At 33.0% G+C, this 26,099-nt stretch overlaps 2 protein-coding genes across 2 annotated transcripts; one reads left to right on the top strand and one right to left on the bottom strand.

Annotated features, from left to right (window-relative positions):
• Positions 1–1,289: 1,289 nt before the first annotated feature.
• LOC131628950 (5-methyltetrahydropteroyltriglutamate--homocysteine methyltransferase 1-like) lies at positions 1,290–5,490 on the bottom strand. Its single transcript, XM_058899759.1, has 12 exons — positions 5,310–5,490; positions 4,730–5,083; positions 4,399–4,486; positions 4,043–4,170; positions 3,568–3,959; positions 3,308–3,471; positions 3,153–3,233; positions 2,891–3,057; positions 2,691–2,796; positions 2,329–2,579; positions 2,043–2,244; positions 1,290–1,943 (listed from the first exon to the last, which is right to left on the bottom strand). The coding sequence occupies exons 1-12, from the start codon at positions 5,432–5,434 to the stop codon at positions 1,575–1,577; spliced, it is 2,427 nt and encodes an 808-aa protein (XP_058755742.1). The 5' UTR covers positions 5,435–5,490; the 3' UTR covers positions 1,290–1,574.
• An 11,646-nt stretch (positions 5,491–17,136) lies between these two features.
• LOC131628952 (serine carboxypeptidase 1-like) lies at positions 17,137–19,287 on the top strand. Its single transcript, XM_058899760.1, has 7 exons — positions 17,137–17,524; positions 17,610–17,717; positions 17,798–18,072; positions 18,164–18,525; positions 18,647–18,739; positions 18,871–18,976; positions 19,064–19,287. Exons 1-7 carry the CDS (start codon positions 17,137–17,139, stop codon positions 19,214–19,216), a joined length of 1,485 nt encoding a protein of 494 aa, XP_058755743.1. The 3' UTR covers positions 19,217–19,287.
• The last annotated feature ends 6,812 nt before the right edge of the window (positions 19,288–26,099 follow it).

The following is a 26,099-nucleotide window of genomic DNA, read 5'->3' on the forward strand; positions in this document are numbered from 1 at the left end:
TGAAGATTATTTTGTTGTTTTATGTTTTTTGTGTTATGGTAGTTTACAGCATTATGAAAACAAGTGTGTTGGGTACAACTACTATTATACCATATCATGCCATACATGTTCTGCAGAGTTCTCTGCAACTAGATTGTTACAGACAATGTGTCTGCGATTCAAACTGAGTTTTGTTTCCTTCACAAAAATGGAAACAAAATTGGAGATACTCCAAAAAAGTAAATCCAACCTTATGCTCAAAATGGGAGAGTACTCTGCAAAATTTGTCTTTCTTCTTTACTCTTTTGAATGTACATTTTAATGTTGGTTTGATTTTCCACTCCTTGAACCTTAAACTAATTGTTACTAGCTAATAGCATGTTAGGATCTAGGGGTGGACAAATTTCAACCGACCGACCCATTGTAATTTTTGTTACAAATGGTTCGGATTGGATATATATATATATATATATATATATATATATATATATATATATATATATATATATATATATATATATATATATATATATATATATATATATATATATATAGAATTAAAATTAAATGATATGACACGGTTGCATGGAGAGAAAGTGAAGGATCGTGAAAATAATGGTTCTGCAGAGTTCTCTACAACAAGATTTTAAGAGAGAGATAGTACGATATTATGATTTTTTATTTTTTGGATAAGCGTACGATATTATGATCTTGTAGCAGACAATGGTGTTTACATTTCAAACTGTGTTTTTGCCTTCACAAAAACGGAAAAATAATTGCAGATACTTCAAAAAGTAAAATTGACCTTATGCTCAAAATGGGAGAGAACTACAAATCATGATAAACATTTACAATACAGGTTTAACTATGTTTGCACATTTAAGAAATTAGTTGTTTAGGAGATATCACTCGTATAACATGTGTCAAGATCCTGGTTTTTTTTTATCATAGCAGTATCATCGACATGTTCTTCAAGACCCGAGAAACATCTTGAAGATAGACAAATAGTTAATTTTCATTTAATACTCTTATAAATTTAAACTTGTTAAATTAGGAATACCTCTAAACTAATTACTTCTAACTCCACTCCTAATATTCTCTAACAATAAATAAATGTCCAGATGAAATTTACCATTTGAGTTAGTCAATGTTTCTTATAAATGAACCCAAAAATGAACATTTTTGTTTCTCAGATAAAAAGAGAGAGGGAGAATTTAGTTTTAACATATCTACTAGAGATTATTTAACCAAAAAATAATCAACTTGAGTTTTAGACTTAAACTCAAATAACATCTATGACAATTAGAAGGTTCAACTATAAGAGCTAACTTGTTATTATATTTTTCTTTTTCCAAGAAAAACATACTGTAAAATGCAAACCGACAATTGGTACATGTTTTCCAACAAAACATACAAGAAAAACTCAAACAAAAATAGATAATTTAACATATTCACATGCTGTATAATGTAAACCTACAACTGAAAGAGAAAAGAGCATCATGTTTGAGACATAATTTGAAACATAAAGCATTCAGTTTTCCAACTGGAGCACGTCCTTTCACATAGATAGATGACTCTGTTGTCTCATCATCAACTCACTTGGTACTAGTTAGTTGGTTGCGAATGAGCTTGACAGCATCAACCAGGTTGGTGAGGGCGGGCTTAACCTCAGTGTATTTTCGGGTTTTAAGGCCACAATCAGGATTGACCCAGAGGATGTTGCTTTCAAGGACTGCAAGCATCTTATTGATTCTGTCCGCAATTTCTTCTGTGGGTGGAATTCTTGGTGAGTGAATATCATAAACACCAGGACCAATGCCAGCACCATATTTAACTCCCTCACGGAAGACAGATAGTAACTTCTCATCTGATCGGGAATTCTCGATGGTGATCACATCTGCATCCATATCTATGATCGAGTGAATGATGTCGTTGAAGTTTGAATAACACATATGAGTGTGAATCTGCCAAACCACACGTTATATTAAAATTAATACAAGCTCGGTAAATAAACTGCATAATAATCATTAATGAAGATTAGAGCCAATGAAGTGAAGCTGAACCTGGGTAGTGTCTTGAACACCACAGTTTGTAATCCTAAATGAGTGAACTGCCCAGTTTAGATAGAAAGCTTCCTCAGATTTCCTTAGAGGCAACCCTTCTCTTAAAGCAGCCTCATCGATTTGGATGACGGTAATGCCAGCTTTCTCAAGATCCTCAACCTCATCCTTTATAGCCAAAGCAATCTGGTAGCAAGTCTCAAATCTAATAACAAAAAGACAATGTTAAATGAAACTGACATACTGCAAAATGATCATCATTTATAACTTATAAGGTGTTTTTGCATACCTAGGTTGGTCATCTCTAACAAAGGACCAGTTCAGAATAGTAACAGGGCCAGTAAGCATTCCCTTCATAGGTCGTTTGGTCAAACTCTGAGCTGTCGAAGACCAGAAAACAGTCATTGGCTTGGGACGGCTCACATCACCATAGATAATTGGTGGTTTGACACAGCGGGATCCATAGGATTGAACCCATCCATTGGCAGTGAAAGCAAAGCCAGATAATTGTTCTCCAAAGTACTCAACCATGTCATTCCTCTGAATTGGCAAAAAAGAAACCAACTTATAAATATATGAGTTTTGAACGGTATTTTCACACAAAAAGCCTCCTTTAAACCACTAAATAAATAAAAAATATCAGCTTCATACCTCAGGCTCTCCATGCACCAAGACATCAATGTCGAGCTCTTCCTGGATCTTAACAACATTGTTAATTTCTTCTTTAATGAAATTGATATAATCCTCCTCGGAGATCCTATTCATATAGTGACATATGGCAGGTTAAGCGTTAAAATGTGATAATCATGGAATGTGGTAGATAACTGAAGAATAGGAAGAATTATGCTTACTTTTTGGCCTTGAACTCACGGCGAACCCTTCTAAGATCTGCAGTCTGAGGGAAAGATCCAATTGTAGTGGTTGGAAGAATAGGAAGATTCAATTTCTTTTGTTGTGCACCCAATCTGGAACTGACATTAGTAGCCCTACGGTGATCAGAGCCCTTCAAAGTTGCAGCCTAAGAAAAGAAACCAACAATTTAAGAATAATCCTACTAGCTTATAACTAATCAGATACGAAAATAACATAATTGAAATCCAGAAGAGTACTAACAGCCTTTTGGACAGCCTCATTTGTCACCCTTGGGGAGGACTTCCTTGAAGCCAAAGCAAAAGCATTAGAAGAAAAGTAAGCCTGCAAAATAACACGCATTAAGAAGCTGAAAATATACAGTATGAACCAAAACATTCTTCGAGAGTATGATTTACCTCATCCTTTTGTCCAGACAATGCCTTGGCCAGGGCATTTACTTCAACTATTTTCTGTGCTGCAAATGCAAGCCAAGACTTAATCTCTTGGTCCAGCTTCGTCTCATTCACCAAATCAACTGCAGTGTGAAGAAGAGAACAGGATGTGGAAACCACAACTTTCTCTGCAGAAGAAAATTAAAATTCACATTTAGGTTGTTGCGCATTGAATATATATGTTAGCAGAAAGAAAAAGAAAAAAAACACTAAATAGTAAATACCCTTTCCAACAATGTCCACAAGGGTCTGCAAGGTGTTCAGCGAAGATTCAAGATTATTGGCCCAAATATTTCTTCCATCAACAACACCAGCAAAAAGAAGTTTTCCAGATGGAAATCCTTGCTTGATCAATTCAAGGGTCTTGGTTCCACGGACAAGGTCAAACCCATATGCAGTAACAGCCTTCAAGGAGGTGAGTGTTTTGTACGCATCAGCTGGGACATCAGCAAAGTATGTCTCAACCAGAACATCCAAACCAGATAAAGTAGATTCTAGCTCTGCATAAGCATGATCAAATGCTTGTAACTGGTGAGAATCAAGATCCTTCACAAGGGTAGGTTCATCAAATTGAATCCAAGTAGCACCAGCCGCCTTCAATTCAGTCACCACTTGCCTATGAAAAATTACAGTATGATTAATATTTGAAACAAATTAAATACATGATTCAAAAACTACATCACTACATTAAGCCGTTACTTGTAAACAGGAAGGATCTTGTCAATTAGGGAAAGAAGGGGAAATGACTTTTCAACACCCTTAGCAGGTTTTGATAGCAACAAGTAGGATACTGGCCCAACAAGTACAGGTACGGTATTCACTCCTAGCTGCATAGAACAAAAATACATTGTATAAACAACAGTAAGAATATATAAATAATTCAAAACAAAAGTCTCTTGTAACAGACATTCTTCCCATGTTTCAATCTTCTGTAGTATATCATAGGCAGGGTAGTGAAGATTCTTCCATTCCAAGACCAAAGTATTCAGTAATTATTTTTATAAAAAAAAAAATTAAATTAAAGATACTTATGTTAAAGTAAGTTTTACACTTACAGCTTTGGCCTCCTTGTATTCATCCACCGCTTTGTGTGATGCATAGGAGAACTTAACATCTGGACCCAATTCAGGAACAATGAAATGGCTGCACAATAATAGATTATGATTTTGTTATGATTATGATAAATATCAAACCAAATTGCCAACTCAACTTGTATCTACATATTTAAATGAAATACAGTAAAGTTATGCATCAAAATCTACTATAATATTTTGTATAGTTATGCGTCAAAATCTCCATTCATACACTAACCTAGCTTGTATTGAACCTAAAATCTCCATGTATAACTTGAAAAGTAAGAAAAACATTTTGAGGGGGGTTACTTACTAGTTGGTGTCAAACCACTTGGTCATTTCCATAGCAGGCACAGAAGCATTTCCTCTAGCCATGGAGAAGTAAACATCAAACCCAATCTCTCCGCCTTTCCAATTGTATCTGTCGGGAACTGCACCAAGCATAGCTGTAGTGTCCAATACTTGATCATAGTATGAGAAAGTGTTGCTTGGAATGTGCTTAATTCCGGCATCGGCCATCTGCTTCCAGATGGCTGCCCTAAGGCCCGCAGCAACCTGCTTCAGTTCTTCGGCGCTACTCTTTCCATCCCAAAATGATTCAAGGGCAAACTTAAGTTCCCTCTTTGGTCCCATGCGGGGATAACCAACGATATGGGATGTCATTGCTCTGTTATTTCAGATAAACAATTTTAATATACCATTTGATCAATCCAAACATAGCCTTAAATTCAATCATAAAGAACAACTACCAGTAGAATTCTCAATAAACCTAAACCCTAAACTACTCAAGTGAAATGAAGATACAGACCAAAAGGTACTCATGCAGCATGTTAAGAAACATAGCAATACAAAAATGATATTGTGAGTGAAGTTATGAGAGAAAGGGAACAAACCTAATAGAAGTAGCGCGGAGAGAGAAGCGATGAAAGGAGCGTGGCGAGTGGTGGCGAAAGAAAGAGAGAGAAGAGAGTGAGGATGTAAACGGCGTCGTCAGACACTGAGAGAATACTCTGTTCATTTATTATACGCAAGTAACGCAACACGTCCTCGCTCTCTATCTTGTTTTGCATTCTCAAACTCAACTTCTACTCTTTTTATTAGTATTATTAATCTAATTTTAATCATTAATTCAAATATAAATATGTTGGTTTTGGGGGTTACATAATGTGGGGTTTGTTTTTTTTGAATTTCTTGAGAAAAAAAATTTAGAAAAATTGAAAATGCCCTTCACTTTTTGAAAATACATTTTCAAATTCATCCTTTGTATTACACAACAGCTTAAAGGCTAAAGAAAATTTTATTTTAGAGATACATCTTTAATGGATGCATTTAATTTATTAAAAAATAAGGTATTCCACAACACAACTCTAGTTGTCCTGCATTATGAGACAGGAAAAAATAAGAATTAGGAACTAAAATACCTTTTTATTTTTTATTAATGATATATTTCCCCCTCTCTCATATTAATATTTACGAAAATACTCTTTTATTTCCTATTAAAAATATGTTTTTCCTCTCTCTCATATTAATATTTAAAAAATACTCTTTTATTCTTTATTAAAAATATATTCTCTCTCTCGTATTGATCTTTAAGAAAATACTCTGTTTTTTTATTAAAGTGTATTCTCTCTCATATTAATATTTACAAAAAAAAAAAAAAACACTTATATTTTCTATTGAAAATATATTCTTCATATGAAAATATCTTTTATTTTCTCTTAAAAAAAATATATTCTCTCCCCCCTCTCCTAATAATATTTACGAAAATACACTTTTATTTTATATTAAAAATATTTGTTCCCTCTCTCATATTAATATTTACAAAAATACCATTTTATTCTTTATTAAAAATATATTCTCTCTCATATGTATTTACAAAAATACCCTTTTATTTTCTATTAAAATTATATTCTCTCATTAATATTTACAAAAATACCCTTTTATTTTAAATAAAAAATATATTATCACTCTCTCTATCTCATATTAATATTTACGAAAATACCCTTTTATTTTCTAATAAAAATATATTCTCTCTATTATTAATATTTACATTTATAATGGGTATTTTAGTAAATTTAAATTTATTTTTATTTGTCATGTCCATTGTCTATCAAACATTGTACAAGGCAAAAAGTTGTCTAGTACTTTAAATGTTTGTACTATTATGTCCAGTACTTACCTTTTTGCAAATCAAACGCACCTAGTGAATTATTCAGATATGTAACTCCGGAATATTGAAGTGAAAATTTGAAAATCTGGCACCTTAGCATGTAAGATTATTCCAGAGATGTATCTCCGAAAAAATTAAATGTGTTAATGTTAAAAACAGTCACCTGCGTGATCAGACCTCATATCTAATTTTTCCATAAACCCTTTCCGTTAGTCCTGCCATTCTCAATCAACATTTTCACTCCAAAACCTCATTATTGTGTTTCATCAAATCAAAAGGAGCAAAAGAAGTTGGAATTCAATGTAAAGTTATGTCGTACCCGAAAATGTATCTCTGAATTCTTTATGAACTCATCCGGAGATGCATTTTCATAAGTTATCTGTTCTCATTTTCCAACAACCTATTTTCTGTTTAAGATGTTGTTGAGTATCTTATGTTTTTGTTTTCATTAGAAATGATTCATATTTCTTCAAACCTATTGTGTCTCTAGATTCCTCACGTGTAGTTGTGAAGTAAGTAGATGTTGGCAATCAATTTAAAGATGGACAAGAGTTTGAATTTCGAGATCATGTGCTTCAATAAATTCGTACAGAGGCTCCTAAACTGGGGTTTAGTATTTAAATCGGAATGTCCTACAATGGTTCGGATATAATAGATGCATTTGTGACATTAACATACGAGAGAAATGGGAAATATAGACATTCATTCTCTCTGTAATTTCAAACGAGATAAAACTTGTTCAAGAAAATGTGAGTGTCCTTTTAAGTTGTGTGGTTATTGGTTGGCAAATAACAAGTGGAGTTTAATGTGATATGTGGTTTACATAACCATGATTTGTATGAAAAGTTATATGGTCATCCAATTGCATGTCGTCTCATGGTGAAAGAGAATGAATGTGTTTCTGACATGACATTGAATTTGGTGCATGATAAGTACCAAATTGTAGTGCTTTTGTATATATAGTTTTGTGGCACTTATCGTGTTTTTGTGTAAATTTTGTTAAATAATCCCCCGTTTTGTGTGTAATTATGTTTAGTTTATTTATACTCGTGTTTTGATTCATTTGTGTACCTTTTGAAAGTTTTCTATTAGTTTTGTAGGTATTGATGCGTATTTGGAGCATGAGTAATATAGTGTCGAATACACGACTTCAAGCGCGCAATTTTGAGGATGGAACCAACTCATCAACGAATAAGGCTCAAGTTATGGCCAAAACAGTAATGTTGCTACTGGTGTCGTTCACCCGGCGAATCTGGCGGGACAGAAATACGTTAAAATGGGGAAAAAAATCACATTTTTAGGTTATGGTTTGGGTATTTTTTGCTCCCACTCCATGACCAAACATTTTTAGGTAGATTAGCTTAGAAAACAACTATGGAGCTTACATTTGGATGATCGGAGGTAGATTGATCATCAATCAGAGCTGACAATCCGGGAGATTTTTCAGTTCATTTCTCTTCTTCTTTGCGTATTTCTCTTTGGTTGGGTTTTGTATATGATTTTATCTTGAACTCATGTATATTTGTTGTTCATGGTGTTGTATAAAGTTTACTTTGCAAATCATTATTGACGTCTTCCTTAATCTTTTTGCTTTATGTTTTGATTTGGGTTGTTATAGACATATACCTCACAAATATTGATTAGGGATGAATATCTATTAGTTCTAGACTCCAGAGATAGTTTTTGGAGCTAATATTCATCGTGAGTATCGATGCTTAATGCCTCTGTGTTATTTGTGTTGGTTGAGAGATCGTCAATGCGAGCAATATGGTTGTCTGTTGTGTTGTTGAGGTTGGCCAAGAGATCGTCGCCGAGATGATATAGTAGTCCTCTCTACTTTGGGTTAGAAATGACTTAGGGTGTGAGCGATGTTTGAAGATATTGATGAGTATTGTAGGTTGAGTATAATTGATCAATAAGTTTATGTTTGTGAGAAGTAGATTATATGCAATGTCTTATAAGTCTCTTCTTTCTAAAAAAATGAATTTCTTTTGTGTTGATATTTACTTTTCTGTTTTTATGTTTTAACTATTCAATCCAAACTCATAACTTTGGAAACTATTGAATGGAAGTTCGGTAGCACTAATCTCTGTGGACACGATAAATTTCCGGATAAATATTTCTAAAACTTTGGTTGCTTGCCACTTTACCGCATCAGCAATGCAACCGAAGAATCATACTTGCGACCTTGAAGCGTAAAAGACCCGAGAATATCGCAAATATCAGACAAGTGTACAATAAGAGCTATCAAACTAAATTAGCGTTGATGGGGATAGAACTAGAATGAAACACCTCTTGAAACTTCTAGATGATAACAATTATGTATCTAGGTACCGAAAGTGCGAGGATGGAGTGACCGTTAGCGATATTTTTTTGACTCATCTAGAGGATAAATGGATGAGCCTCCCTAAAATGAGTCATCTAAAGGGGAGATACATTTGCGAAGAAGTCAAAATTAAACTCACCAAAATATTTTGTTCAAACACAATGAAGGGCAATTCGAATCAATAATTTTGGAAAGTGACATCTTACATGAAAAAACTACAGTTAGGGTACCGACCAAATATACGTTCCTCTTGAACCATTCCAATCTATCCACAAAAAGGGTGAGACAACGGTAACATATGATACACTATTTCTTCTATTGTATCATAGTAAGGCTAATAACCACATTAGAAGATTATTCAAGTTTTAAATAACTACTAAATATGGGGAGATACTGTAAGGAGGTATCGCCGCCATAAATAAGAATTTCAAAGCTTTTCATGTCAACACTCAATAAACAATGTCACCATCAATAAAGTCACTTTGACAAATTGCAAAACATAAATGAAACTAACAAGTAAAGAAGAAAGAGAGAAACATACCAAGATAGTTGTACAGAAAAAAGGGATGACAATAGTGACAAAGAGTTGGAAGCATTAAAGACAAAATAATTGACATAAAAGATAACTTTATATCTAATACCCTAAAATTAGGAATACCCAAGAATTAAAGCTTTAAAAAGGAGAAGATAACATAAGAGAATAATAAGAAGAAAAAAACCCTTATTTATGAAGGCCTTTTGAACCCAAAAAATCCAAAAGATCAAAAGAAACCCTCAAAATTCAGTAGGAATGAGAATAACTAAGGTTCACATGACTTCATCGAGGGAGCATTCTCATGCTATAAATCATGACACATCGATTCCTCATACCATAATCATCATTCCTTGATTATTAGGGAAAAACACTAAATGTGCCCTCAATCTATAATTTATGGTATCAGGCCTAGTAACCATGTGACGGCGTTAAAAGATACTAATAGTCGAAATCAAACTAACAACGATACCCCCTTTAGAAGAGGATACATGGGCATGGGATGATGGTCCGCATAACAACAAATAAAGTACTGTTCAACCAACTTGAGCATACCCCTATTGATTCGTCTAATGAGGTCAATAAATTAAAGTGCAATGACCATACCATAACAACATAGAAAAATGATATCGATAAAGCGATACAAGTCGTCAGATCTGAATATCAAGAAATACTAATGCCACCTTTATAACGTCAAGCCAATGACATTATTCCTTTAGAATAATTATCTACAAAAAAAGTTCTAGTATCGTAGAACCTAAGATGGACTTGTCATAAAACAACATCTAATTAGAGCTATTAGAAGGAGGAACATTTTAAAAACCTGTCCTGAAGGATCCTTTGACACATGTCCTCTCATGAAACTGTCAAAAGCATAAAGTTCTAAGGCCTTAAAATAATTCTAGAACCGTACTATAAAAAGGACTAACGAAGGTGTTAAATCAAAGTCTACACCATTCTAATCCTAAAAATCTCTCACTTTTGTTTGTCACTGATTTTACCGCCAAAGTATTTGCAAGTACCCTCTATTGAACTAGGACAAACAATTATCAAGATCTTCAACAAAATTTACCATCACATATCATTTCACACCCTATTAAAGAGCTAGAAAAATTCACGTCGGATCACTAACTATAAATGTTTATATTGATGTTGGTTATGCAGTGATTGATATAAGATTTACTTCATAATATTATACTTTTTGTGTGAAAACATTGTTGCTTGAAGGAATAAGAAGTGTTGCGAATATTATACCATAAATAGTAATACTTAAAATAATTTTAGTGTACTATTATAATCCATTAAACAAGTCTATTAGTTCAAATTTATGCATGTTAATTCTAATATTTTAACTATAACTTGTAATATATTGAAACCCTTCTACATATATTTTCAATAATGTAAGCATATTAGTCTACATCAATTTTCAAAATATTTAAATATATAATTTTAAAATGAAATTTAACTAAGTTTCATTCCCTAACAAAATGATACTAAATTTTAAATAGAGTTGAATCTCATTGATCAACTAGCTCATTAAGTAAGTAAAATTACTAACTTAAAGACACTACTATGAAATAAAATTTTTTAAGTAGTCTTATAGATTATACTAGAGCTTTAAAATTTTGATAATACCTCAAAAAAAAAAAAAACTTAATTTTTAGAAAGATTTGGAAGAGAAGAAATTTTAGGTTGCGTTTATATTTTAAAAGGTGTTTGATATTTTAAAAGAGTTAAAAAAATTATATGATTTTATATGATAATATATCATATTATTTTTTAAATTTTAAAAAAATATCAAATGTTTTAAAAATTGGACCGGTTATTAAAATGGTGAGGGTATTGAATCACTGGTTCATTGGTCGAACCATTGGATCGTTCACTACAACATTTTTTGTCTCTAGCAACACTTTTTTATACAACATGCAAAAATTGTTGCCAAAAGAATAGTTCTGGCAACATTTTTCGCTTGATGCCAACAATATTTTTACAACAACTTATAAATGTACCCTAAACTGTTTTTGGGGACGATTTTAAAACGTCTCATATTATATTGTTTTGCCAATATTTAATAATTGTCCCCTTAAACGTTATTTGAACATTTTTTTTACTGATACAATATTTTTATCAAATAACTACATTAGTTAAAAGTTAAATAAATTTTTTTAATACTGATAAAGATCTTGACAACAATCTTTTTCCAAATATAAATTATATATATATATATATATAATCTATTTTTTAATAACATAAAAAATATAAAAATTACAAGTTTTGTCTTAGATAAGGAGGAATTAAATAAAAATTATTACAAAAGAATATTAGTAACAATAGTAATTAGATATTAATATAAAATAAAAAATAATAATGATTAAAATAAATAAAAATTATGTAGTATATTGATAATCATCTGAATACTGACTGGGTATGAATTTTTATGCTTCAAACAACACTAACAAAGAATAAAAAAAGAGAGAAATCGAAAACACAATGGTGTTGAGAGACTCGTGGGTGATTTCTCTCCATTTCATGTCTCTCTCCACCAAACGTTCTGGCGGCGCTTCTACCACCATTATGAAAAAGGCCAAGTCAATCTTCGACCCTTCCTCTAACGACGCCGTTTTAGACCCTTCCCTCTCCCTCTCCGATTTCAAATTCGACCTTCCCAATCCTCGTGGAACTCTCATGGCGGCTAATCTCACTCGCAAAAAAGCTTCTCCTCAGAAACCGAAGAAATTGCTCATCAAGTTCACCAAAGGTTTCTCTCATTCTCTTTTCAAATTTTAGGGTTTTTTTGGTTTCTGCTTAATTCTAATAGGGGATTTCGATTTTCAGTTGTTATTTGGTTTAATTAAGCTTCAATTGGGGTTTTCAATTTCTAATTTGTTCTATAATTATTTCCTTAGGTTAATCACTACTCACTTGTTTTGGTAGTTATAATTAAAATTTTGATAAGTGAAACTGGATCTCTTAGTGAGAGTTTTAGTTTTGAACACTTTGTATAGGTAGAAATAGTTTTTTAATTTAGGATTGCATGTGTTTTGTCTATTTTTTGAATTTTTTTCTAGAGGCTGATTCTGTTTTTTATGATACTGGTGAATGGGTGATATTTGTGTGAAGGGAGTTATATAATGATGATAATTTGAGTAAGGAAGTGATTTTGGTGGTGGTATGTCTATTGTGAATTTCTTGTGAGATATTGTAGATTGTCAATTTATTTTTCTTAGGAATAGGATGACTTCTAAATTGCTACTTGTACTTTCCTGTTTTGTGTTTGAAGGTAAACCAGTAGCACCCATTAATCTTTAGGAGCTGAAATGGGTAACACTAAAGTCTACTATATGTGCTATATTTTTGAAGCAAGTGACTCCTGTGACTTGGAAAAACTTTATTAGGTAATTATTCCATTTTCAAATTCTTTGTTATTCTTAATATTTATCTTGAATCAATTTACGGGCATGACAACAAAGCACTAAGATTAATCTTAGGTTAATGTTATTCTATAATTTCACTTTTTTGGATTGGAATTAGATCTGTTTCATACCATTTTATTTTTGTTGGTATTTAAGGATAAGACATACATTTAATTTAAAGAATTCAATATTGATTAAATCTAACGGTAATTTTTATGTGTTTCACCGATGAGGCATTTAGACTTCACCAAAAAATAATAAATGAAAATAGAAAAAATATCTGAAATGAATAAGAAATAAAAATAGTTATAAAAAATTGATTTTGTATCTCTAATTGTGATATTTGATTCTAATGAAGAATGTGTTAGTAAATAATGAAAATAGAAAATGGGAGAGAAAAGTCTTAATAAATAATGAAAATAGAAAATGGGAGAGAAAAGTCTTGGATCTTAATGTTGAACCATTTACATCAAGTCAAATTTTTGTTTCTAGTGTGCAGGTTTTAGTTGAAGAGTATGCAAGGATCCATATCGTCAGTAATGTCTAAAAGGGGAAGGAGCTTGATGATGGATGGGATCACCACACCAATCGGTTGATGTATATTCATTATTAGAGCAATTGGATTCATTGCACATCAAGTTACAAACCAACTTCGCCACTTGTCCATGGTTATGATTACATAATTTGTGTGCTGTTATTATAAACTTAATTATTATATTAATTTGAAGAATCTTATGTATAAGTTCAACTCTGGCTAGTTAATATTAAATTTTAATTGATGAATTTCATTACTTAATTTAAATTTAATTTAAAGAATCTTGTGTATAAATTTAACTCTTGTTGGTTGATGTATGTTAAATTACTTTACAAGAATTGAGCCATACAATTGTCCTAATTTTTATATAAATGATAATTTATATGTAGGGCATAATTTAATGGTGGATAATGTAGAATTTGATCGTTCAAAAACCTATTTTACTTTAAGGCAACGATTTATAGTCGTTGGTACTTGTGGGAACACTTAAGAAGTGTTGCCTAAAAGTCCATGAAATAGGCGACGTTTATGAATATTGTGCCCAAAGAGAAAAATAAACGTCCCCTTAGATAAAAGGCAACGCTCGTATAGAGGACACCTGAAAATTGTTGCCTATTCTTTTAGGCAACGGTTTTCATAACTCTAGCAACGCTTTTTCAGCGTTGCAAAAGACAATAAATGTTGTAGTGGTTGGTCGAACCGTATGACTAAATCGGATTAGACGGAATACGTCAATACAATAAATCGATCTCTATAACAAAATTATATAGTTATTAAACCGGTTGAATCATATGACACGGTCTTTAAAAAATTCATGACACTTTAAAATTTTTAAAATATCATAATTTAACATATTCGTTCTTTAAATTCAAATTCTAAAGATAATCATCACACACAATAAAATAATATAAATACAAATCTAAATAAGTTTTGAACAAAGTCTAATTCTAATAAATTCAATTTTAAAGAGGAAAATTGTTTCAAATAAGTTTGGAAATTTCTTATTCCACTCTATAGGGTGAACAATACCCTATGAAATTCCAAAAATGCCCCTGGAAAGTAGGAAATGTATTTTCAGGACACACCTTTTTTGGTTAGATTTTAGTTAGTTCCGGAGATGCATCTCCGTTTGGAAACCGAAAACACATTTTCGATTTAGCAGCAAATACATTTCTGGTCTGTCAGCAAATACAATTTTTCTTTCAAATAATTTTGTAAGTTACAAAATTAAGAAGCTGCAATAAATTTTGAATACAATTCAAGCATAAACACACACACATATATACATAATACAAATTGTGGCAAAACTAACCAAAATATATCCAAATACAGTTAGTAACCAAAATGATATTCAAATACAATCCAAAAAATCAATACACATATATAATATAATATTTAAACCAAAATACATAAAGATATACGACGTCTATTGGGTATGGTGGACTATGAGTCAGCCCGTCACCCTAACATTCCTCCGCTGCCTCCTGTACAACAGACCCCCCGACCCTGAATGGAATCGTGACACAGTGGTCGGCGTATGCCTGAAAGTGTTTATCATAAAAAAACAAACCGGTCAATATAGACTCTGAACGGCTTTATCGCCTGCTTCCTTTTGAGCGGGTCGAATGCAGCGGCACGCGGACAATCCTCCATATAACCTGCGGTAAATGACCAACCCGAGATACGAGGTAAGTGCATTTCTAGTTTGTTTCTGCGTGTAAGCGTTCTTCAGTCTTAAAAATTCATATGAATTTAGGGCGGTTCCCGGAAATACATCTCTGGTTCCTACCCGTAGTTGTATTTCCGGTTAATTTAAAGTTGTTACGTAGGGTCTCGTCCACCAAAACCCAAGTTTCCAAGGTTTTGGTGGTCCTGGAAATGTATTTTCAGTTTCCAGGGGCATTTTCGTAAATTTGCGTGGTGCGTAAGAAAAACATAGAATAGGTTAAGAAATTCGTATACGTTTTAAGTAAAATCTACTCATATTTTAATTTCATTTTTTTAAAAAAATTATCAAAACGACGTCGTTTTGCTTGAAAAAAATGAGCATTTAACTTGACGGTTTTTCAAAACCGTCGATTCAATGATTTTTATTGATTCTAGTCGGTTCCATTCAATAGCTTAACCAGTCCAACAATCAGACTAGATCAATGACTCATTTAATTCCCGATTTGTTTGGTCTAGTCAAATTTTTAAAACATTGTATCAAACACGTTTTAATATAGACGCAACCCTCCAAATTTGTCTCCTTCAAAACCTACTTCCAAAACCCACCTTAAATAAATTTGATAATAGCTAAAAATAAAAGACAATTTCTTTATACATCCATATACCGACTTACAGACCCGCAGTGAAAAACCAAAAATAACTCTATTTTCCGGATGTACATCTCCGAAGAGATCTTTTTCTAAAAAAAGGGTGATTTCGGACATACATATCCGAAGACACTTTTTTTTAGAAAAAATGTGACTTCGGATATGCATATCCGAACTCACCCATTTTTTGGGAAATGGGTGTTTTCAGATATAAATTTTTGGTGTTGGAATATTTTGTATATGCATACCCGAAATAACTCAATATTTATTAAAAAATTAAAATCAAAGTGAATCAATATAATTAATAATATAATTAATTATGTTAAATTAAAATATATTATTAAATATATACCATTATAATCAAGATATAATAATAATATTAACCTAATAAATATTTAAATCAACACATTATTTTTGTACAAATATAAAGTTAATTAAATAAAATTATTACAAAATTAAAATTTATATTTAAATAAAGAAAATTATTGAAAAAATAAATTATTCGGTTCTTCTAGATTTTAGATAATAATATATACTATCGTTGTAAATTTAAATATAAAATACTGCATTTTTCAAAAAAAAATTGCATTAAAAACAAGAATTTTTAAATTCTTAAAAATTTAAATAAATTATTTTTAAATACAGTTTTTTAATTTATTTTCAAATTAAATGTCCTAAAGTAATAAGTTATTAATTCCTCAATAATAAATATTTAAAATAAAATATTTTTTTTTTGAGATTTTAATTAATTCGGATATATATATATCTGAATTAACCAATATCCCAAATTTTTTAATTTCTTTGAGATTTTTACTATATGCATATCCGAAAAAATCTTTGCCAATTTTTTTTGTGTTACTTTGGATAAACATATCCAAATTAATTAAAATCCCAAATTTTTCTGAATGTTCTTGAAAATACATTTTGGAAGGGTATTTTGATGTTTAAGCAAGGGGTGTACGAATAAATTTTCAAATAAAATATACAATATGGCCCAACTTAGACCTTAAATTCTTTGAACAAGTAAAACCTTTTATGTAGAGCCTTCCTCGAGTAAGCATATTCGCACCCCAAACTAACAATATTACAGATGCTCTCAGATGGAGATAAATTACAACTGCATAAACCATAGCAATAAGTTAGAGGAACAGATACCCCTATTAACTTTCAAAGTTGCTAAATTGTTAAATAACTTCACATGGTTCTAGAAAAGAGAAAAAGAACAATTCAAGGAGAAACTTAATGAAATCAGCCGGCTAATATCTATACATAGTAATTGTTCAATAGTAATGTTATCATTCTTTTGTTTCTTTCACTTCTCTCCAACCACAACAAAACAACTCCTACAAGATTTGCCACTGTTTTTCATCTATAAATACTTAGAAACTATAGAAACTTAATGATATATAGAAACCAAGTTGAGAACAAGATGAAGAAAGCTTCTCTTTATGCTTGTTTATTACTCAACTTTAGTCTTTTGGCTATTGTTCCACATAGCAAGGCTAGTCAAGCTGATAAACTTGATGAGTTGATTCTGTCTAGAAGCTCACAGAATCCTCCTAAGACTTTTTCATGGGAAGCTGAAGATGCATTGCAAACACAGTCTTCTTCATCTGCTTATGTTGTACCTCCTCAAGAGGGGAGAAGGCTAGCTGACAAGATTGTCACATTGCCTGGTCAACCCTATGGAGTTGATTTTGACCAATACTCAGGCTATGTCACAGTTGATCATGAGACTGGAAGAGAACTTTTCTACTATTTTGTGGAGTCTCCCTCTAACTCTTCCACCAAACCTCTAATATTGTGGCTCAGTGGAGGTAAAAACAGTCTCAAACGGCTTTATGCTTATACCTTTTGTTCCTTTATGTTTTTTTTTTTCAACACAATGTTTGAAACATGCAGGACCTGGTTGTTCCTCACTGGGGTATGGAGCCTTTGAGGAGCTAGGACCCTTCAGAGTCAATTCTGATGGAAAAACTCTACACCGAAACCCATATGCTTGGAACGAAGGTGCGACAATCATCAATATAATTGATTTTCCTTGAGATATGAATATCTCTAACCAACTTATATCATTGTGAAATATGCAGTTGCAAATATACTTTTCTTGGAATCTCCAGCAGGAGTAGGCTTTTCCTACTCGAACACAACTTCTGACTACGACAATTCAGGAGATAAGACAACTGCCAAGGATGCCTATGTCTTCCTAATCAACTGGTTGGAGAGATTTCCACAGTACAAAACAAGGGATCTTTACCTAACTGGAGAGAGTTATGCTGGTCACTATGCTCCTCAGCTTGCATCCACTATTCTTCACAATAATAAACTCTATAACCAATTCATTATTAACCTCAAAGGCATTTCTGTATGTTGTTCAAACTTCAAACACACCTATAATGAAATATAACTCAGTCATATATGTCTAACTTTCTTATCTTGTATGTAAAAAATTTCAGATAGGAAATCCTTGGATTAATGATGCTACAGATTTAAAAGGGATATTCGATTTCTTTTGGACTCATGCTTTGAACTCAGATGAAACTCATGAGTTGATTGACAAGTACTGTGACTTCAATTCTGAAAATGAATCAGCAATATGTTATAATGCAACAATAAGAGCTTCAAATGAGATAGGACACATAGATTTTTATAACATCTATGCTCCACAGTGTCATGATTCTTCTCTCAAAAATGTCTCAACTGGTTATGTAAGTAATGAATTTGACCCTTGTTCTGATTACTATGGTGTTGCCTATCTAAATAGACCAGAGGTTCAAAAGGCTCTTCATGCAATACCTACTAATTGGACCTTTTGCACGTAAGTAATCCCTAACCCCTTTTAGGAAATTTGCAAAATAGTACTGTTTGTTTTGATACCTCCATAACTGTATTTTTTTTGTGTTAATCAAGAATGTCTTATTTTTTATGACAATTTGCAGCCGCGTCATTCGTAACTGGATAGACAGTCCAGTTACCGTCCTTCCCACCATCAAGTATCTCATTGACAGTGGCATTAAAGTATGGATATACAGGCAAGCACAATTTCATATCATATAACAAAGTGTTAACACTGCTATGAAAATTTGAATACACAGAGACAATAATTTACCATGTAGACTCTTGTGAATAATGAGATGTTGCATTTTTGTATTATATATTACAGTGGTGATACAGATGCAAGGGTTCCAGTTACATCTTCACGATATTCTATCAACACTCTTAAGCTTCCTATCAACTCTGCTTGGCGTCCATGGTATTCCGGAAAAGAGGTACTGAAATTAATCTATTTAGTGACTTTTCTTGTAGAGCAAGTAATTGAATATTTTTGAAATGTGACCAAATTGTGATAATGACAGATTGGAGGATATGTTGTGGGATACAAAGGATTGACATTTGTCACAGTAAGAGGAGCCGGACATCTTGTTCCAAGCTGGCAGCCGGGACGAGCTTTGACTTTGATCTCATCTTTCATCTATGGAATTCTGCCTCCTGTCTCACCATCAAATTAATGGCTTCTAAGCATGCTCCATGTTTCAATTTACTTTGTTGAAATGCACTGTGTGCCTAATCTACTTGTTAGATTGTAATAAAAAATTAGTTTCAACTTCCAATTAGTCACAACTCCATCCTCTAGAAAGGTTTTCTAGGGAATCTTCATCCGTGAAGGTACGAGGATTGTCGAGGGCGCGTGCAACATGTAACTTAAAGTTACCGTGCAATGATGCTACGACTTGAATTGAATATTTATGAAGTTTGTTGATTCCGCTGCAAGTTAATTATTGAATTTAAACAAAGTGATTTTTAGTAATGATTTGATTATCGTTTTAAATTTTTGTGCTATGTATCTATGAGGGAAGGCAAATAAGCCGTAACTGTTTTTGAAATGACGAATATGTGATACCTCAAATGAACTTGTTTGAAATTTATACTCTGATTATATTATATTTTTCGGGTAGAATTTGGGGTGTTACATTAGTGGTATCAGAGCAGGTCGGTCCGTCCGGCCAGAGTCGTCTAATTATTGTTTATCCTTTTGTATGCGACAAGTGTGTACAACACTGTCGGTACTTGTTGCTTTCTGGTTGTTGCAGGAATTAGTTTGAGCGAAGTGGGGGAGAAGCTTTGCTTCTCGGATGTGGTTCAGTTGCAAGTTCGCAAAGATGATTGTTGTCTGGGTGTTTCGAAAACTGAATTTCGACGAAAGAATGTGTCTCTCGAGTTATAAAAAGTTTGGGAGTGAGGAGATATGTTAAGAGTTTGTAACACCCCAAATCTACCCAACGAATATTTAATAAAATCAGAGTGCGGAAATTCAACATACAATTGGGATGTCACATTCAACGTAAAACAACAAACAACTTAATCACATATATCATAGATACATAGCACATAACTCGGATGAACCGATAAAACCTGTTTACTCTTTTAAAAAATAAAAACAACTTTTATTAATAATAATAATATCAATTATTTAACTTCACTTCGCATAATATTTTTATTAAACTAAAACAACTTCACCAACATCATATTACTTCATAAATTCCACTTAAAAGTTAACAACTTATAGTTATAACAACAATTAAAAGACAATCGTTCATCCCGCCGAGTGCTACGTATCAGAGCAAGACCCAACTCGAACTAACAGCAACTAAAGACTTCATAAAATCACTTCAAACTCCCACCGCACTCCCACCGCTATCTTGAGTACCTGTCCATTTCCCATGGTAGGGAAACATCATTCAGAAGGGGTGAGATATCCAACAATATAAACAAGCGTATGATAAATAATATATTAGGATTAAATCATACAAAATTATCACTTCACAGTCATAAAACTATAAATCACTTCACATCGCAAAAATCAACTCATGTCACTTCAAATGAGACACAACTATGCATATGCATGTGGTACCCAGGGCTTCAGCTCCCATCGCCAATTGCCAGTTAAACAGAGGCATCAAGGCATAAGCCTTCGTCGCTAATTTGCCAATCCAGGCCGTCGCCAAAATATGCAATGTATGCAACTCGATAATGCACATCACACAACATACAACATAAACAACAAATCCTCGTCGCCAGGCATAAGCCTATATCACCAATTCATTTACCAATAATTAGTGGTAAATATCGTCACTGAAACATCCTGCAACTTCGCATAAAACAACAAAATATAGCAACATACACATCACTGATAAATCCCAAAGAAAATAGCAGCCCATCGTATTCAACATAATGCACGAAACAACTAATATACAACAACGTCATAATAATTTCATACTCATTCAACACTCTAACAAAATATTTTTATTAACTTATTCTATACTCTTAACTCGCGAAAATTTATAATAATTAATAATTATAACTCGACAGAGTTTCCAAGAACTCTAAATAATTCTATAATAATCTCTACAACTCTAAAGTGTAAAAAAAAATACTCTACTGACAACATCTAGCAATTTTCTGCAACTAATTCCTCGATAATAATAATTATAAACCCTAGGTTAATTTTCCACCACCATGGATTGAACTTTTATAACCTTATTCACCGACGTCAATCAATTTCAACATTCAACAATACAATCACAACACACGAAACAGAGGCAATCATACAACCATAACCCCCACATATCATTCATCATAATCCTGTTTATAGAGCTAGAACCCCACCCTTACCTTGGATATGAGATTTCTCTACTCTCCCGGTTGCCATAGCTTATGCCGCCGCTTCCATCTTTTCTCCGAAAATCTTTTCTAACAACGTGCAGAGACGCAACAAAAACCTGTTCGGAAATCGCTTTGTCAGACAAACTTAAAATCATCAAAACGAAAATCGCTCCGGTCAGAAGTTACCTCTACGAGTCTGGAACGCTGTGTCCAAGAACCGCGACGATCCAACGGTTGGATTGGGAGAAACGTCCATTTTACTAAGGTGTCTCACTGCAGAAACTTACTGCGAAAATTGGACTTCCTCTAACTTTTCTCTTCCGCTATGGCTCTCTTCTTCACCTCTCCTCCAAACCCTATTCCTCTTTGTGTTATGATAGTTCTTCCTTCTTCCAATTCTAAATCCAACATAATTGGGCCTAAGTTACATACCCCCTCCTTACTTCACAACAACTCAAATTAAATCCAAAGTTATTTTTAAGCTCATTAATAAAATAACACTTCAACTTTATTTCACCAAATTAATCCGATTAATTACTATGCCAACTTAATAAAATAATTCCGACTTCGTCGATAAAATTCGAATTAAATACAAATAGTCCAATATTAATAATAATATTATTTCTTCAACGAAATCAACTTTATTAATTCTCCGACTAACCGAATAAAATTCAACTTTAACTTAATAATCCAAATACGCTTCCCAAAATAATACCGACAATTCCGATTGATCCTCGAACTTCGATTAAATTCTTAAATAATTTAATTAACTAATTAATTAAATTCGGGGCGTTACAACTCTCCCCCACTTGAATATTTTCGTCCTCGAAAATCTATCCGACACAACCATCCTCAACCTCGCTTATACTCGACTATACAACATCACAAAATACTCTTATCAACAAGATTCTCGTTATAGCATCCATCACTTTACTCACCATCAAGATAGCAAGATACGTCTATACCATCCAACACAATTTTCGTCCACTATCAACAAGAGATTAAGGGTGATCAAGTCCTCAATTTGTCAATAGACAGCCGACAACGATATTGAAGTATAAACCATCATTACCAACATTAATAGTGTTCCTTTCCCAATTGTACTCACCGACTCGCATTTCCGATCCTAACTCACAATTCAAAACTTCCCAACAACTTCTACAACTTTTTCCAAATTTTCAGCAAGAATCACCAAACTTCAAACACACTTATCTCTTTCAATACAGACCTCCCAAACACAAAATTTTATTCCAAAATGAAGGTAATTTCATGTAGATTCCAGAACTTCAAGAATCACTTAAATCCGATTTACGAGTATAAAGTTATCATCCTTGCAATGGGACTGGCCCAGAATTCCCGTATGCAGAATTTTCCAAAAATCAGCATCAGACCCAAATATTAAAATGCACTTTTCTTCCTCTTCACAAATTTTCTGAAGACAAATCTTATATGCGAACTATAGGGAATTTCGTAAGCTTTTCAAAAAGTCCAGAATCTCTTCAATCAGAATCACGAGTAAAAAGTTATGCCCCTTTTACTGACAGTTGTTCCATAATTGCAAAAATCAGAATTTGAGGTTGATGGACATAAGTTCCATCTATCTCTCTTGCTTCCAAGATCTACCAACATCCTTTCTTCATTCAAGACGCTCCAACTTGTCAAACAACTAAAATCTTAAATCCATGTTACCTCGGAAAACAACACAACTTAAACAATACTTGCACTGTAGCCAACTGCAGCACACCAACATCTTACCACTGAATAGATCCGAGAAGCACCGCTTCTCCCCCACTTAGCTTCAAGCCAACTCCTGCAACCAACAACTAGAAAATAAACAAGTACCGACAGTGTTTCACACACTTGTCGCATACAAAAGGATAAACAATATTAGACAACACTGGCCGGACAGACCGACCTGCTCTGATACCAATTGTAACACCCCAAATCTACCCAACGAATATTTAATAAAATCATAGTGCGGAAATTCAACATACAGTTGGGATGTCACATTCAACGTAAAACAACAAACAACTTAATCACATATATCATAGATACATAGCACATAACTCGGATGAACCGATAAAACCTGTTTACTCTTTTAAAAAATAAAAACAACTTTTATTAATAATAATAATATTAATTATTTAACTTCACTTCGCATAATATTTTTATTAAACTAAAACAACTTCACCAACATCATATTACTACATAAATTCCACTTAAAAGTTAACAACTTATAGTTATAACAACAATTAAAAGACAATCGTTCATCCCCCCGAGTGCTACGTATCAGAGCAAGACCCAACTCGAACTAACAGCAACTAAAGACTTCATAAAATCACTTCAAACTCCCACCGCTATCTTGAGTACCTGTCCATTTCCCATGGTAGGGAAACATCATTCAGAAGGGGTGAGATATCCAACAATATAAACAAGCGTATGATAAATAATATATTAGGATTAAATCATACAAAATTATCACTTCACAGTCATAAAACTATAAATCACTTCACATCGCAAAAATCAACTCATGTCACTTCAAATGAGACACAACTATGCATATGCATGTGGTACCCAGGGCTTCAGCCCCCATCGCCAATTGCCAGTTAAACAGAGGCATCAAGGCATAAGCCTTCGTCGCTAATTTGCCAATCCAGGCCGTCGCCAAAATATGCAATGTATGCAACTCGATAATGCACATCACACAACATACAACATAAACAACAAATCCTCGTCGCCAGGCATAAGCCTATATCACCAATTCATTTACCAATAATTAGTGGTAAATATCGTCACTGAAACATCCTGCAACTTCGCATAAAACAACAAAATATAGCAACATACACATCACTGATAAATCCCAAAGAACATAGCAGCCCATCGTATTCAACATAATGCACGAAACAACTAATATACAACAACGTCATAATAATTTCATACTCATTCAACACTCTAACAAAATATTTTTATTAACTTATTCTATACTCTTAACTCGCGAAAATTTATAATAATTAATAATTATAACTCGACAGAGTTTCCAAGAACTCTAAATAATTCTATAATAATCTCTACAACTCTAAAGTGCCAAAAAAAAAATACTCTACTGACAACATCTAGCAATTTTCTGCAACTAATTCCTCAATAATAATAATTATAAACCCTAGGTTAATTTTCCACCACCATGGATTGAACTTTTATAACCTTATTCACCGACGTCAATCAATTTCAACATTCAACAATACAATCACAACACACGAAACAGAGGCAATCATACAACCATAACCCCCACATATCATTCATCATAATCCTGTTTATAGAGCTAGAACCCCACCCTTACCTTGGATATGAGATTTCTCTACTCTCCCGGTTGCCATAGCTTATGCCGCCGCTTCCATCTTTTCTCCGAAAATCTTTTATAACAACGTGCAGAGACGCAACAAAAACCTGTTCGGAAATCGCTTTGTCAGACAAACTTAAAATCATCAAAACGAAAATCGCTCCGGTCAGAAGTTACCTCTACGAGTCTGGAACGCTGTGTCCAAGAACCGCGACGATCCAACGGTTGGATTGGGAGAAACGTCCGTTTTACTAAGGTGTCTCACTGCAGAAACTTGCTGCGAAAATTGGACTTCCTCTAGCTTTTCTCTTCCGCTATGGCTCTCTTCTTCACCTCTCCTCCAAACCCTATTCCTCTTTGTGTTATGATAGTTCTTCCTTCTTCCAATTCTAAATCCAACATAATTGGGCCTAAGTTACATACCCCCTCCTTACTTCACAACAACTCAAATTAAATCCAAAGTTATTTTTAAGCTCATTAATAAAATAACACTTCAACTTTATTTCACCAAATTAATCCGATTAATTACTATGCCAACTTAATAAAATAATTCCGACTTCGTCGATAAAATTCGAATTAAATACAAATAGTCCAATATTAATAATAATATTATTTCTTCAACGAAATCAACTTTATTAATTCTCCGACTAACCGAATAAAATTCAACTTTAACTTAATAATCCAAATACGCTTCCCAAAATAATACCGACAATTCCGATTGATCCTCGAACTTCGATTAAATCCAATAATTAAATTCTTAAATAATTTAATTAACTAATTAATTAAATTCGGGGCGTTACATGTCCCATCCAATCTCCACCTGGGTGAAGGCTTGCCATGACCTGACAGATCATATCAACCTTGATCTTGAATAGGTCATCGGCTTGAATCCGAGCCATAGGATCTCCCTTGTTGTGAGAGTGTTTAATGTTTGTTTTTGTATGTCGCATTTGTATGAACCAAATGATAAGAGATCTCTAATAGAATTCTAGTTTATTGATTGTGCACAACTTGATTACAAAGTTATATGCCTCTAAGTATATAAAGTGCCACAAGGTTTCAAAGAGATAAGGTAACTACTAATTTTGAATAGAAACCCTATCTATGATAACTAACTTTATCTTTTATCTTAACATCTAGGAGAGGGAAAATAAAATTGTTACATAACAAATTCTGTTATGAACTTTATAACTATTGACACTTTATTACTTCCCTTCAAGTTGGTGTCTTGGATTATGAACAACACCTGACTTGAACATTAGTAGAGAGAAAGTATTAGTGCCCAAGGATTTTGTAAAAATATCAGTTGGTTGTTGTTTAGTTGGGGTGTAGGCAGTAGAAATTATGCCTGATTGTAAATGTTGACGTATCCAATGACAATCCATCTCAAT

The sequence above is a fragment of the Vicia villosa genome, unplaced genomic scaffold (assembly GCF_029867415.1).
Source record: "Vicia villosa cultivar HV-30 ecotype Madison, WI unplaced genomic scaffold, Vvil1.0 ctg.000493F_1_1, whole genome shotgun sequence".
In the NCBI taxonomy this organism is placed as follows: Eukaryota; Viridiplantae; Streptophyta; class Magnoliopsida; order Fabales; family Fabaceae; genus Vicia; species Vicia villosa.

Excerpts from the sequence above, each read along its gene's own strand:
- LOC131628952 (XM_058899760.1), top strand. The coding sequence starts at position 17,137 with ATGAAGAAAGCTTCTCTTTATGCTTGTTTATTACTCAACTTTAGTCTT. Across the intron at positions 17,525-17,609 it reads AATATTGTGGCTCAGTGGAG|GACCTGGTTGTTCCTCACTG; the intron begins GTAAAAACAGTC and ends TGAAACATGCAG. Across the intron at positions 18,526-18,646 it reads ACTAATTGGACCTTTTGCAC|CCGCGTCATTCGTAACTGGA; the intron begins GTAAGTAATCCC and ends GACAATTTGCAG.
- LOC131628950 (XM_058899759.1), bottom strand. The coding sequence starts at position 5,434 with ATGAACAGAGTATTCTCTCAGTGTCTGACGACGCCGTTTACATCCTCA. Across the intron at positions 3,960-4,042 it reads AAGATCCTTCCTGTTTACAA|GCAAGTGGTGACTGAATTGA; the intron begins GTAACGGCTTAA and ends AATTTTTCATAG. Across the intron at positions 1,944-2,042 it reads GTGTTCAAGACACTACCCAG|ATTCACACTCATATGTGTTA; the intron begins GTTCAGCTTCAC and ends GTGGTTTGGCAG.